The following is a 14,369-nucleotide window of genomic DNA, read 5'->3' on the forward strand; positions in this document are numbered from 1 at the left end:
CTCCGCATGCGGGCCAAATACACACCCCTTTACGACATCTACCAACACTTTACAACAACAACAGACTAATAAAGCAGGATTAATTTATGGAGCACAGCATATTATATTATAACATAAAATGATCAAGATTATAATAAAAACTTAAAGATCATGACAAATACTTAAATATGGCATGATGTAACTGAGTACAATATTGGCCTGGACTTGGCTCCAACAACCTTATTCTAAAGTTTTTTTAATGAATGACATTAGATTTATGCAGATTTATCATTGGACTTCAGACATGAGAGCTGTAAAGAACACATTTGATATTAAATGTCTCACTAATAAAACACAATTTTTATTCATAAAGTGATGTTATTAAATGAGAGAATTTAAAACACAGCATAGTGACATTTACATTTAGAAAAGACGCTCTCAATACAAAGAAAGTGAAACATATCAGCCTTTTGTATTTCCCATTATTTCTTATTCCAAACAGGTATAGAGGTCTGTCTGGGGGCAGGAGTGCACCTGATCCTCCAACATGTACTAGAGTGCTTCAGACATACAAAACAAAATCTCCCATTACATCGAGGGCAATCAACTGATGGGCAAGCGATCGTGCTGTGCTCCAACAGCAAACCACAGGTGGGACAGGCACGGACCGAGGGACACACACGGACTTCAGAATCACACAATGTGATATCTGGGCATTTTTTTAGTGTTTCTAGTGATGGGTTGCAGCAGTCATCATTTCCACAGCGGTCTTTCCGAGGCCGTGCACCCTTCCACCCCCTCAAACACTGCCAGCAGAATTCAAACGGCCGTCCTTTTACTGCTGTGCACACTTTACAGAGGACATTCAAATCTGATTCATTTGCTCTCGTCACAGTGGATCTGCAGCCAGGACACTACATGGAGACAGAGGTGGGACAATATTTGATATATAGCAAAATGTCTATCAAGTCTATATTCACAGTATATAATAATATGTTGATGAAACACTTACCAACTTAGTAGTAAGTGTCTGCCTGGCAATGTTAAATTCCATGGTTTTTCTGAAATACGTCTTTTCTTGAGGATCCAGAAGAGCCATTTTAGAAACCTCTGCAAAAGTCCACTCAGCACTACAACCAGACCCACCACACACAAACCTGGTTTCACCCTTTATTAAATATGGAGAGGTGAGAATTAATAGACTCGCATGTTGGAAACAAAACACTAAACAATTCGATGAGTTTTTTTCAGTAGGTTATTAACCCTTTCATGCATGAATTATGACAACCTGAATCTGGATTTTTTTTTCTTAAATATTTTTATTCATCTTCAGGCATGAAAAAAAGATTTTTGACCTTCATTTTTTTCAAACATTTTCTTTTTCGAAAGAGTTTTTTAAACTCAATACACGTATTGACTTATGAATTGAGTATGAAGTGACACATCAGTGTCCAATGTAGTGGTATATGTGCAAGTATACCATCAACACTGACACAAATACAAAAAAACAGCCTTTGAATAACTGGCCACTATGCATGAAAGGGTTAAAACTACAAACACTCAAATATTTCATCATACATCACAACTGTATTGCTATATGTACAAATTATGTACAAATTTGATGAAACACAGAGTTGTGTTGCTATATTTTGTCTGAAAGCTATTTATGTTCTTTACTCTATAGAAACACTGAAATGATCACAGCTATAACAGTACAGGTGTAATTCAAAGCTACACTGAGGCCTCACAGAGGGCAGATCAGTCAGCCAACATGCACAAGTACAAGTTACAATAGAGAAGACAGAAGCTGAACATTTCTGACTGTTTGATTTGTTTCCTTGAGAGCACAGCAGGTTTCTGCTAAGAGAAGTTCATGAATTTACAGAGCAGTGTGCTGCTCTGTGTTGATTTAAGTCAGCGTAGCTTCTTTCTCATCTACATGACAGTAAACATTACAATCCAATTCACAACCACAAAAAACAATGACATATTGGGCACTGTTTTCATTTTTCTTTATTTATTCACGTTGACATAACATAAAAATCCTGTTAAAAATCAACACAACCCTGCATGACGCTGTTATTTATTTATATATGTCTGCTTGTTTATTTTAGCAAAGCCAACCTTTAGTGGCCTACCTGGTCCAACAACTTGCGACACCAGTTGGTGAGAGAGGTCGGGGTCACAGCGTGACCACAGGACATCTGAGCTCTGCGAGATTTGAAGTCTTCACACAAGACTGAGAACAATCACACACAAGCAAAAAAAAAATCAGTGTCAAACATAAATGAATGCTAATGCGTTTTGTTTAACTTTAGTGTCAACGCAGGTAAAAATATTTTAATATAATGTATATATATATATATATATATATATATATATATATATATATATATATATATATATATATATATATATATATATATATATAATATGTATGTATATGTATGTCTGTTCGATGTCACTTTAAAAAGTGCCCAGGTAACAGGCCTACTTACAGTCCAAATCATCTTCTCCATCGACAAACTTAAGTGTCTTGTCGCGAGGGTCGTAACACTTCTCCTGTTTTGTTAGCACGCTTGAGGGCGTGAAAAACAAAACAAAACAAAAAAACAGATTCAAATGAACACTTTCGGTTTCACATTAAAGAGAAATAATTTCGCTGGAGGCAGATAGTTGCACACAGTTTCTTCTTAACATAAAGTTTGTGATCAGCGCGAAGTTTAAAACAATAGAAAAAGTCAGTGAAATCAGAGCAGCAGATGAAACACACACACACACACACACACAACAGTGAGTGTTACCTGTGTCGCGGAGGCGGGAATGCTGGGGCTATCGTCGCTGTGTCCACGAGAAACTCCGTGTAAGGGTGATAGTCATCTAGCACGTCGATGGACGAAGCAAACCTTCGTGTCAGTAAAATATCTCGGCAACGTGATACGTGATCGCGTAAGGCCGGGTTGTACATCTGGCTTGGCTTTTACTGTCACGGCGGACTGTCTCTGTTCACAGAATAATATCCAGCGATGGACTGAGAGTCGCTTTGGTCCGCTGTGAATGTAAGCAACGATACTCCTCCCTCTCTCTCTCTATTCGGGCGTGTGTTTCAGGGTAATGCCTCTGAAGGTGTGAAGAAACTCCAGTTTAGGCTGATTGCCTGAGTTTACAACAACGATATTTGGTTCACACAGGGCTGGACTGGGACAAAAAATAAATAAAAATAAAAATCAGACTTTGGTCCAGAAGGCCCATCATGATCGCTCAGCAAAAAATAAAAAAATAAAATTAATTAATTAATTAATTGATGAAGTTTAAAAATGTATTACATTTAAGACAAGGTAAAAAATCACATTGGTTGTTGTTGAATTCATTCTTAGTTGCACTGCAGTGCCTTGAATGTGTCACTTCCTAATCACGTCTCCCCACCCCTACATAGATAGATAGATAGATAGATAGATAGATAGATAGATAGATAGATAGATAGATAGATAGATAGATAGATAGATAGATAGATAGATAGATAGATAGATAGATAGATAGATAGATAGATAGATAGATAGATTATGACGGCAGGAAGGAAGAAAAATCCACAGACTTACATCAAATGTTTTGTTCAAATGCATAGATGAAATTTGGCAATAATATTCTGCAATAATAATCTCTAAGGCAGAGCCCTCACTCTTAAGAAGAAACTCTGCTGCTTGTATCCACAGTCTCATTTCTCCAGTCACTACCCAAAGCTGGTGACCACGGGTGAGTGGAAGAACATAGATCAACCTGTAAATCATCAGCTTCACTTTTACACTCAGCTCTCTTCACCACACCAAACTAATAAAGGACCAAACTGCCTGTTAGTCTCTGGCTCCACTCCCCCATCGCTCATGAACTGGTCCTAGGGATACTGGAAATCTTCCACTTGGGGCAGCAGCTCATCCCTGACCAGCGGTGCTGATGGGCCCTCTTGTTACTCCAACAGAAGAAGCTGAAGCTTTTGAGAACTCACAGTCCCGGAAGTGAACTGAAAATGTGTGGAAAGGTCTTGAAAATTTGGTGACTTCTTTAACTGGTCGGTTCATGAATTACATCACAGTAAAGCCATTCATTATCTGCACAAACATTGAGAAAATAAGTGAATTTAGAAGATCTCCCCCTGGCCAAATTTAAAGGTTCAGTTTTCCCAGAATTATCTGAACTCTGTTCATTTGGATCCCACCTGTTATCCTTCTCAGGTTTGAGCAGTAAACACAGAAACTGACATCTGCACACACCAGGTCTCTGAACGTCACCAATATATTTTTGTTTCATTTGTTTTTTGTCACTTTCAGTTTCTCCCCAGCAGCTTTAAGAAGTCATATGACTGCAGATCAGGACTTATATGATTTTACTTTATATAATACAAGTATTAGTCCTGCTGAGAGTCGAGGTTTATTTATTTAATTGATTATATTTTATAACTATCTTTTATAGGCTTGCACCATATAGTCAAAGTTGATCTGACCAGTCGTGCTGTGTTTCTAGCATTATGACCTGGATTTATTATTTTATTTGGAGAGTTGGGGGGATTGTTGCGTTACTGCAATATTCTGAGTGTGAATCAAACTGATTGTTAAAAGTTTTCATCTGAATGTTTGTAAAATAGGACTGCTGAATCCACTCCTAGCCTTCATTTGGCACAACAACCAGGATGTAAAGAAGCAAAAAACCAAACCAAACATTGTTCTGGTTACAAAACAAACACTGATACAAACAGTTCTCGTTAGTAGGTAGTTTCCAGTGTGCAGCTTAATGACAGTCTTTGAAATCGTGTTGTAAAACCAGATTTACTTCTACACTTAGCTACGAGGCATTGTGATGAGCATCGTTTACATGTTTCAGCTGTAGTTGAACTCTATCATTTACAGATCATCTTGGGTTCCATATTTAGATCTTAGTGCGTATTTTCTGTGATACATTTTCTTCTGCTGGTAACCAAAGCAATGCAGGTAATGTTCTTCATAATGTATCACTTAACCAGCATTAAAGGTAAAAGGTGAGCATTCATGCTGGGAATACAAGCACATAAGTTTACAGTGGTTAACTCATAAGCTTATCATGGAATCATAGGCCTTCATCATGGTCATCTGAGACAAATGGTCTAAGATGGCTTGAGCAACCTGATGATGGGCCTAGAGGCCTGGGGCAAAAAGGAACACCACCTACTTCAGGAAGAGGTCGAAGCAGGTGTGGCCAAACGGAATGAGCAGAGCAGTGGGACTGTGGTGGCAAGGAGAGTAGATGTTTTGGCTAACCTGGTAAACCTTTATCATCTTGAGAAAGAGTGAAACTCCTTTCTGCTCCTTTGCTCTTGGAATATCTACTCAGCAGCTGCCCACTGACTCTGCACGATGGCTGCTATCTGTGGCACCATAATCAGGTGCTGATGGCAGTGATTTAGAGTTTAGCTTCATATCAGAATCTCAGACCTGCTCTTTTGACATGTGTATTATATATCATATATCATAACTTGGATTTGGGGAAACATAAGTTCTTCTGTAAAATGTTTACCTCAGTGCAATTCATGCAGTGATCTACATGTGAATACGTTAACAATGATTTTAAATGATTTAAGCAGAGTAAAAACTATAGTCATTCTGGGATCACACTAAGACTAGAAATTCACGTTAACATTTAAACAGCTGAACTTTAATCAGATTAAGAGTTAATGTAGTTAAATGTAGTCTATTATCAAATAAAAACAAATAATGAAAACTGGTTTTCCTGCATTTCCCAACTCAGCAGCACAAAGTAATGAAGCTTTCTCCTACCGATACTGCAATTTAATAACAATGAAAATATCTGCCTTTTAAATCAGTTACTGTATTTATTTACTGTCACATAAATATTTCATTTATAACATTTTTTATATAATGTTTAATGAAGGATCATATTTTATATGACAGTGTTCACTTACAGGATATAAGAAATAAATAAAAATCCACAATATTTTATTGTACAGGATTTTGCTGGCTTTTCTTCCCCCACAGATACATTTTTATTTACATTTAAACATTGACGTTGATTAAATATAACTACAATTTACTAAAACAAACATTTGCTCTAAACAATTTATTATCATGTAGCTAGGAATACAAACAAAATGTGTGATAAGGAGACAATTTAACCTTATTCTAAATTTTTTAAATGGATGACATTAGATTTATGTAGATTTATCACTGGACTTCAGACATAAGACAGCTGTATAGATCACATCTGTTAGTAAATTTATAATGTGATGTTATTAAAGCAGAGAGTTTAAAACACAGCATGCTGACACTTACTGTACATTTAGAAAAGTCACTCTAAATACAAAGTAGGTGAAACTTAACGGCCTGTTTCTTTCCAATCATTTCTTCTTCCAAACAGGTATAGAGGTCTGTCTGGGGGCAATGCAACTGGTTAACAAACATGTACATGGGCATTCCTAATTGCTGCAAACCACAGGTGGGACAGACACGGACAGAGAGGCACACACACATGGACTCCATACCCATACCATGTGATATCTGCACAAGCATTTTTTTAGTGTTTCTAGTGACGGGTTTGAGCAGTCATCATTTTCACAGCGGTCTTTCCGAGGCCGTGCACCCTTCCACTCCCTCAAACACTGCCAGCAGAATTCAAACGGCCGTCCTTTTACTGCTGTGCACACTTTAAAAAGGACATTCAAATCTGACCCATTCTCTCTCGTCACAGTGGATCCACATCCTGGACACTACATGGAGACGTAATATTTGGAGGTGCAATATTTGATATATACATTACAGGTTTATATTGCCGAGGCAATTTAACTTAAAAGATTTATGTGCTACAAGTTGCAATAGAGAAGACAGAAGCTCGTGAATTTACAGCAGTTACACAGTGATTAGTAATAAACAAGCGCCTTTGTGATTTAGTAGAGCTTGTGAGAGTGAGTGGATTTAAGAACGTGAGTGACTTAGGTGTGTCAGTTGGTTTGTCGTGTGTTGTCGAGTCTGGAGGAGAGTTGGAAATCTTTTGTTTTAAATCGAAGTTAGGATGATTCATGATTTAATTTCCAAAATTTCCATATGATCTTCAATTTGTAGCAGGTTCACTGACTATCACATAGCAGCTGGAGCAGTCTCAAATGGAGCTCAGTCCACTACTGCCACCTATGCCATAGCGTACTACTAGATTAACTTGTGACACATTTGCACCTGCTTCTATGACCACATTGAGTAGAGGCTGAGTGGCTGCACTTACATCTGGTGAAATGAAATCTACCCACAAACATGTTAAAAGATGCAATGGCAGCAATGTGGATTGTCAAGACTAAAACCAGTCATTAAGCAAAGACAACACTGATCATCTTATCTGTTTATTACACAGCCAGGTTAACTAGTGACACCTGTCCTCACTGTTGGTAACACTAAAAGCTGTAAGATTCATTTAAAATCCTCTGAATGAGGGAATTCTGTATTACTCTTCTCAGTTTCCTTTGCTTATGATTCAAACAGTTGAACTCTGATGCCACTTTTTGCAGTGAACTTTCATTTTTATCTTATTGACTTATTCAGCCTTCAGTCTTTAGACTGGATAAATCACTTGGATGAATGATAAAACATTTCTCCCACTAAAAACATTACATACACATGAACAGAATCAACCTTTTGTTTAGTTAACGGAGTACCAAAAAAAAAAGTTATTTTCCTACTTCCACAAGGTGGGGCTTGTACACCAATGTGTGAGCTGAGCTCTTAAGAAAGACACATTCACTCACCAGACATTTCATTAGGTACATCTTGCTAGTACAGGATTAAACCCCCTTTTACCCTCAGAACTTCAGAAAGGGGTGATTTGAATGCAGTGAACTCATCGTTCAGCTTTTGATGAAAGAACACTTTTTACTCTTTGTTCTTCAGGGTGAAAATACTGAGGTTCTTTTAATTTGTAAATTTGAAAACTGAGAATGTGATGACTCCTAGAACCAAATAATGAACCAAGGCAGACATTAGACTTCAATAAAAACTACCCAAAAAATAATGAATAATGAAGGTACAGCCCCCCGTGACATGGGCCAGCATGTAATGTATTTGTCTGTGTGTGTACAAAAGAGTTCAGGGTGGCAGCCATGAGCAGAGATGATCCTAGTGTTTTGGCTGGGATGTTTCTCTCCACATTGCAGTGTGTTTATTAAATCCACTTTGAATCACGCTCACTGGGTGTTTTGCAGGTTACTGTTAAAATTTCCATAACATTAGCAAAACCACATAATCTTCAGACAAATTTGAAGGCTTATCTCTCTGTTGAATCTTCTCATCTTGCCATTGTGCTGTGATCTTTATTGGGTTTTCCATTGACAGTTTTCTGTGTGCTGGCATTGGTGTTATGGTGCTAATGCTTCACCAGGCTGTGTCAACCTGCCAAATTCTTTCCTCACTGCACACCCCCATCTGCCTCACCTCATTTCTCTTTCTGTTAGCAGATTCCCAGTCCCTCCTTTTTCCCTCTCCTTCCCCTGTCCTTTCAGTTTTCCTGGGATTGTTGACAATCAGTTCATTTGGATTTCATCAGTTAATCTTTCACCTGTTTGAATGAACAGTAAACACCCTCTGCACACACCTGGGAATGCCCCTAAGATTTTTTCTATTTATTCTTTGTTACTTTTGATTCCAACCCAGCAGTTATGAGAAGTCATGTGACTACAGATTAGAAGTCGTCATTATTTTATACACTTTTATTTTAGTTAATCCCTGTTAGTGCTGCAGTCAAGGTTTATTTATTTATTTTATGACTTTATTGGTTTTATCACACTACTTTTGGAACCTTGCACCACATAGTCAAGTTGAGGAAAGTACCTGATCTACAGATCAGAGACTCTGAGTGATTTACTTGGAGATTTTCTGGGCTTGTTGTGTTGCTTTCACCATTGTGGTTTTCTGAATGTGAATCAAACTGGATGTTAAAATGTCTTATTTTTTTATATGGTTATATAACAGCACTGATGAATTCACTCATAGCCATCATTTGGCACAAGCCGGATGTGAAGCAGCAAAAAAAAAAAAAACTAAACAAACATTGTTCTGCTACATATCAAACTGATGAGGGTGTGTTAGGTAGTTTCCAGTATTCATCTGAACAACATTTGAAATCATGCTTTTAATAAGGAGATTCATTTCTACACCGAATAATGGGCATTGTGGTGAACTTCATTTACATGCTTAGCCTTTATTTGAACTTTTAGGTTTACAGATTAAACCCGACTCAATTTAGCATGATAGTTCCCCATCTTAAATGTCCTATTTTTGCACCCATGCCGACCTGTCTGTGATCCAGGCTCCTTTAGACAAGGATGCTTAGTGACAAGAGCTTCAGCTACCACCGATACATCCCGATCACTGGGGTATGCATTGAAACTATGCATTTTAGCTGCAAGAATTTCAAGAATGTCATGCTTTTGTTCCCTAAACAACTTGAGAGCCTTTCCTTTTCTCTCATAAGCAACATCACCCTCACCAAGTACGAGTTCTATCTCATAGGAAAATGTAGGAATTGGGAAATCCTGAGGCCATCTTTCAACCCTGTCTGGAGTCATGGCATTGGGTAGACCAGATAGTGGTGATAGTTCCACTATCTGGTCTACCAACTTTTACAACAGCTTTCTGAAGAAGCTCCTCAATATCTAGAAGTGAACAAAGCTGCCTGTCAAAGTCTGGGTCTTCGTATGATAAGCTAAAGTCATAGTCAAGTTTTAACTTTTCTTTTATAATGTCTTTTAGCTCATCCACAGATTCTGGGTGTGAGAATAAAGCCAGTTTTCTCACGATTTCTTTGGAGACATGAACATGAAGTAATAGGAATTCAGAGAACATTCCCTATAGTTAGAAAAGAAAAGAGAAAAGTCGTTACTTTTTGGGGTTTTTTCACCCTGATCTTATTCCATAACAGGAGGACAGAAGCTGCAGAGAGGCGTGTAAGACTTCAACTCTGCTTCCTGGTCCCAACTCTGGATAGTGATATTTTGGGGAGGTTTAATAAATTAGGCCAGATTTCTAGAAATGAGAGCTGCTCCATCCAAAGTGGGATGGATGCTGTCTGTCCTAACAAGACCAGGTTTCCTCCAGAAAGTTTCCCAATTACCTATAAAGCCCACATCATTTTTTGGACACCACTCAGACAGCCAGCAATTTAAGGAGAACATGCAGCTAAACATATCACTGTTAGTATGTGTCAGGTTTCTCAGTAGGCAGGGCAGAGCAAAATGAAGAAATTGCTACGCCAAAGCAACCCACTCAGCTACCCAGTGACTGAAATAGCAATACACCATCCCAGCGAATACTGGATAATTACCTCAAATGTGTATTTGGTGGTACAACATTAAGATCATTCAATCCTGCATGGTACTGCACTCGACCGTGGCTGGAGTACTCAGTTGTATAGGATACATGCTTCTGTTTCCTCTGTCGGAAATATTGCAGCACTGTCAAAAGCAGCACTTGATCAAGACAAGGGGCTACAGAGACAAAGTGCAATCCAATTACATAAACAAACAGAGGGCGCCCTTACTCCTCGCAAATGGGCGATAGAAAACCGATCGGTGCTCATGCAATTATTAGCTCAACTATTTTTTGATGGCCCGTGATGGCGCCCCCCACCACGATGCCGCCCTGGGCAACGACCCAGGTCGCTCATATCAAAAACCACTACTGTTCAGGTGAACTACTTTGGGATGAGATTGATCATAGAGTTAAGGGACAAGAGCCAACAAGTTCCCAGCATCTCTGGGAACTCCTTCAAGACTGTTGGAAAACTATTTTAGGTGACTACCTTCTGAAGCTCAAAGGGCCGATACTTTGAAGAATCTAAAATATAAAACATATTTTGAGTTATTTCACATTTTTTGGTTACCACATAATTCCATATGTGTTCATCTACAATGTAAATACTCATGGAAATAAAGAAAAAACATGAAATAAGAAGGCGTGTCGAAACGTTTGGTAGCGTACACTGAATTTGATAAGGAGTGATTAAACAACTGAAACTATCTTCCCTACTTACCCATGTCTTTATACTTACCGTGTACATTTTTGACTGCGAAACAATACAAAAGAAGACAGGAATGCTTTCACTTCGTTTTTTAAAAAGATGTTAATAATAGCTTGAATATCATCATAACCGAAAAATCCCAATGATGACACGTTAGCGTTTTATTTCCCTGTTAAAACGCAACAACGAACTGACAACAGCCTGCCTCCAACCCCGAGTGGGAGGTATAAGTAGCGTAAACAAACCGTCACCTCGCGTAATCTTTGGACGGAGAAGCTGGAAGGAAGGCACATTCGCCTCCTGAACAAAATAATGGCAGGAGTCGCCGTTATCACGCCTGCAGGTCAGGTGCATCTGATGCCGCTGCACACCGAAATGCTTAATATGGCTGTGAGTTCTTTCATAGTGGAAATGCTGGAGACGATCGTCATCCTAGGTAAACAACCAAAAATGTGAAAATAAATACATTTAAAAAATGTAATTATCAGTGCTTAGTTAATCTATATGCAAACATTATAAAGCATATTCTGTTGCTTTTTTTTGGGGGGGGGGGGGGGGGGGGGGGATTACTAAAAATGTGGAACAAACGCGCAAACATCTTAAACAGATTTCTTTTGCTTGTAAAGTTACACACACAGTTAGCCTAAATCTGTATAATACTGATAAAATCCCTAAACTGCTAACTCGCAACAACGATCACCATTATTTTAAACAATAACCTCTAATGCCACTCACTCTAATGGAGGGAACATGTTATAATTATTTAGGACATATTTGTAGCTATGTTTAGTCTGAAGGCTGCAATGTAAAATCCTCTTTGTCCTGTCTTAAGGTGTTTTAGGATGCACTGAGGAAAATGTCAAGCTGCACGTTAATGGCAAGCCACTGGACAGGCCCACTGCATCACTGGCCGATTGTGGAATCAAAGCCGGCTCGACTGTGCAGGTGGTGAGGAAGGTTCACGGAGGGTGAAGGAGTCCATCATTAATTCATGTGACCACGTCAAATGAACAGGATGGACTGAATTATAAATACACGAAGAAGAGAAAACGCATCATTTTGATTTAGGTCTGGCATCTCCGACTTTCCTTCTCTCATCATTTCTTCATTTTACGGCTTTTACATGGAGCTCGCTCACTTGCACGCATAAACGAATTCTCAGCTCGGAAAATATAATGATTAATGGCCCTGTAAGTTTTTATTTTATTTTATTTTATTTTATTTTATTTTATTTTATTTTATTTTATTTTATTTTATTTTATTTACGTTGGTGGGGCTTCTGTTCCAGGGATGACAAATTAGGATTATCTCCTCTCACTGACATCACACAGATCCGCAGTCTGAAACAGAGCCTTTTTAGATTTCTGATCTTTTAGCTCACATTAATCACTTAAACAATAAGTATAGAGAATATCACCTTTATATCCAATATAAATTTTAAACGTGTGTGTGTGTGTGCGTGTGTGTGTGTGTGTGTGTGTGTGTGTGTGTGTGTGTGTGTGTGTGTGTGTAACCTCATATTATTATAATTATGTAGCAGTACAAAGAGCAACATCCACAAAAGCTGAAAAAAGAAATTTGTTTTCAATTTCCTATTTTACACAACATTATCCTTTTATGATGTACATAAATAGAAAAAGGATTCCTGTAGCCTGTGTTCAGTAGTTTCTGGTTTTTATGTCAATGGCAACATTTGAAATAATTTTCAAATCATGTTTAATAAATTATTTCTAAACTGATCTGCCATGCATCGTGATGAGTATTATTTCTGTGTTTCAGATTAATTTGAACATTTTGGTTCACAAATGATCTTGGATTATATTTTTAAATCTAATTGTTTATTATTTTGTGACATGTTATGTTCCACTACAACGACACAGGAAATCTTTTTCAGATGTGAAATGCCTCAGGTGTAAACGTTGAAGAAATAGGATTATAAAGAATTATAAGGTATTACAAATAATAAAATTTTACATGATCATTATACGATGAATAACGAGGCAGGAAGGGAGAAAAATCCACAGGTTTATATCAATAATAATAATAAAATGTTTTACAGTTACGCGCAAGTATTTCATATTCAGTAAAATATTAAAAGGTGCAACATTGGCTACACGAACATAATAATGACATAAACTGACCATGTAATGCTCAGCTTTTACAACTTATTTAACAGTAACTCATGTGATGTATTCTAAATGTCTGAAGAGAAAGTGATAGTGAAAGTACTTTAAACACAGGATTTCCCCTGGCACTCCCCATCTACAAAACAAATGGAATTCCCCACATTTATTATTGCATGATTGTAATAAAATGACGATAACAACAACAATGATACCACTTTCTAAGGCTGAGCCCTCACCCTTCAGACGAAACTATGTTCCTTGTATCCACAGTCTAACTCTCACAGTCACTACCCACAGCTCATGACCATGGGTGAGGGGAAGAACATAGATTAACATGTAAATCCCCAGCTTCACTCTTAGCTCGCTTCACCACACTTAACCAGTAAAGCACTAAAGTGCCTCTCAGTCTCTCGCTCCACTCCCCCATCCCTCATGAATAGGGATGGGTATCGTTTAGGTTTTATCCGATACCAGTGCCAAACCGGTACTTTTGAAACGGTGCCGGTGCTTAAATGGTGCTCAAACCGGTGCTTAAAGAATGGAGAACACCGGATACGATACCGGTACCCATCCCTACTCATGAACAAGTCCTCGAGATACTTGAAGTTCTCCACTCGGGGCAGCAGCTCATCCCTGACCACATGTGCTGATGTGCACTCTGCCCATTTCCAGCTGAGAACCATGGCCTCAGACTTGGAGGTGCTGATTCTCATCCCAGCTTCTTCCCACACAGCTTCATTACCTGGAAGATGACTGAGCTATGAAAAAGCTTGTTTTGAAAATTCCTTCTCCAAAAGAAGAAGCTGAAGCTTTTGTGGCCTTACAGTCCCTGATGTAAAGTGAAAATGTGTGAAAGGATCTTTAAAATATTGTTACTTCTTTAACTGGTTAAACTCTGTGATTGGTGTATCGCTCACAACACAGTAAAGCTGTTCATTACGTGCACAAAAAAAGAGGAAAAATGAATTTAGATGTTGCCCTGCAAGCAACAACATGCTAAACTGTAGAAGTCAAACTTCTATTGCTTTCATAGTGAAACCACATCATCTTGGGACAAATTAAAAATTTCAGTTTTCCCAGAATTAGCCACACTCTGTTCATTTGGATCCCACCTGTTATCGTTCTCAGGTTTGAGCAGTAAACACAGAAATTGACCTCTGCACACACCAGGGAACGTCCACAAGACTGTTTTATTTATTCTGTTTTTTTCACTTTCAGTTT

General features: G+C 38.2%; 1 protein-coding gene and 1 long non-coding RNA gene across 2 annotated transcripts; one reads left to right on the plus strand and one right to left on the minus strand.

Annotated features, from left to right (window-relative positions):
• Positions 1–221: 221 nt before the first annotated feature.
• LOC112431873 (uncharacterized) lies at positions 222–3,020 on the minus strand. Its single transcript, XM_024800617.2, has 5 exons — positions 2,784–3,020; positions 2,478–2,557; positions 2,118–2,218; positions 992–1,147; positions 222–893 (listed from the first exon to the last, which is right to left on the minus strand). Exons 1-5 carry the CDS (start codon positions 2,945–2,947, stop codon positions 462–464), a joined length of 933 nt encoding a protein of 310 aa, XP_024656385.2. The 5' UTR covers positions 2,948–3,020; the 3' UTR covers positions 222–461.
• An 8,277-nt stretch (positions 3,021–11,297) lies between these two features.
• LOC106675144 (uncharacterized) lies at positions 11,298–12,761 on the plus strand. Its single transcript, XR_001341766.3, has 2 exons — positions 11,298–11,458; positions 11,855–12,761. It is a non-coding gene; the product is annotated as an uncharacterized LOC106675144 (long non-coding RNA).
• The last annotated feature ends 1,608 nt before the right edge of the window (positions 12,762–14,369 follow it).

This window comes from Maylandia zebra, linkage group LG3 (assembly GCF_041146795.1).
Source record: "Maylandia zebra isolate NMK-2024a linkage group LG3, Mzebra_GT3a, whole genome shotgun sequence".
Lineage (NCBI taxonomy): Eukaryota > Metazoa > Chordata > Actinopteri > Cichliformes > Cichlidae > Maylandia > Maylandia zebra.

What these genes read in the sequence shown, in the direction of transcription:
- LOC112431873 (XM_024800617.2), bottom strand. Translation starts at nt 2,947, where the DNA reads ATGTACAACCCGGCCTTACGCGATCACGTATCACGTTGCCGAGATATT. An exon ending in TTCCCGCCTCCGCGACACAG is followed by an intron (nt 2,558 to 2,783) that starts GTAACACTCACT and finishes CACGCCCTCAAG; the next exon opens with CGTGCTAACAAAACAGGAGA. An exon ending in AGACACTTACTACTAAGTTG is followed by an intron (nt 894 to 991) that starts GTAAGTGTTTCA and finishes GTCTCCATGTAG; the next exon opens with TGTCCTGGCTGCAGATCCAC.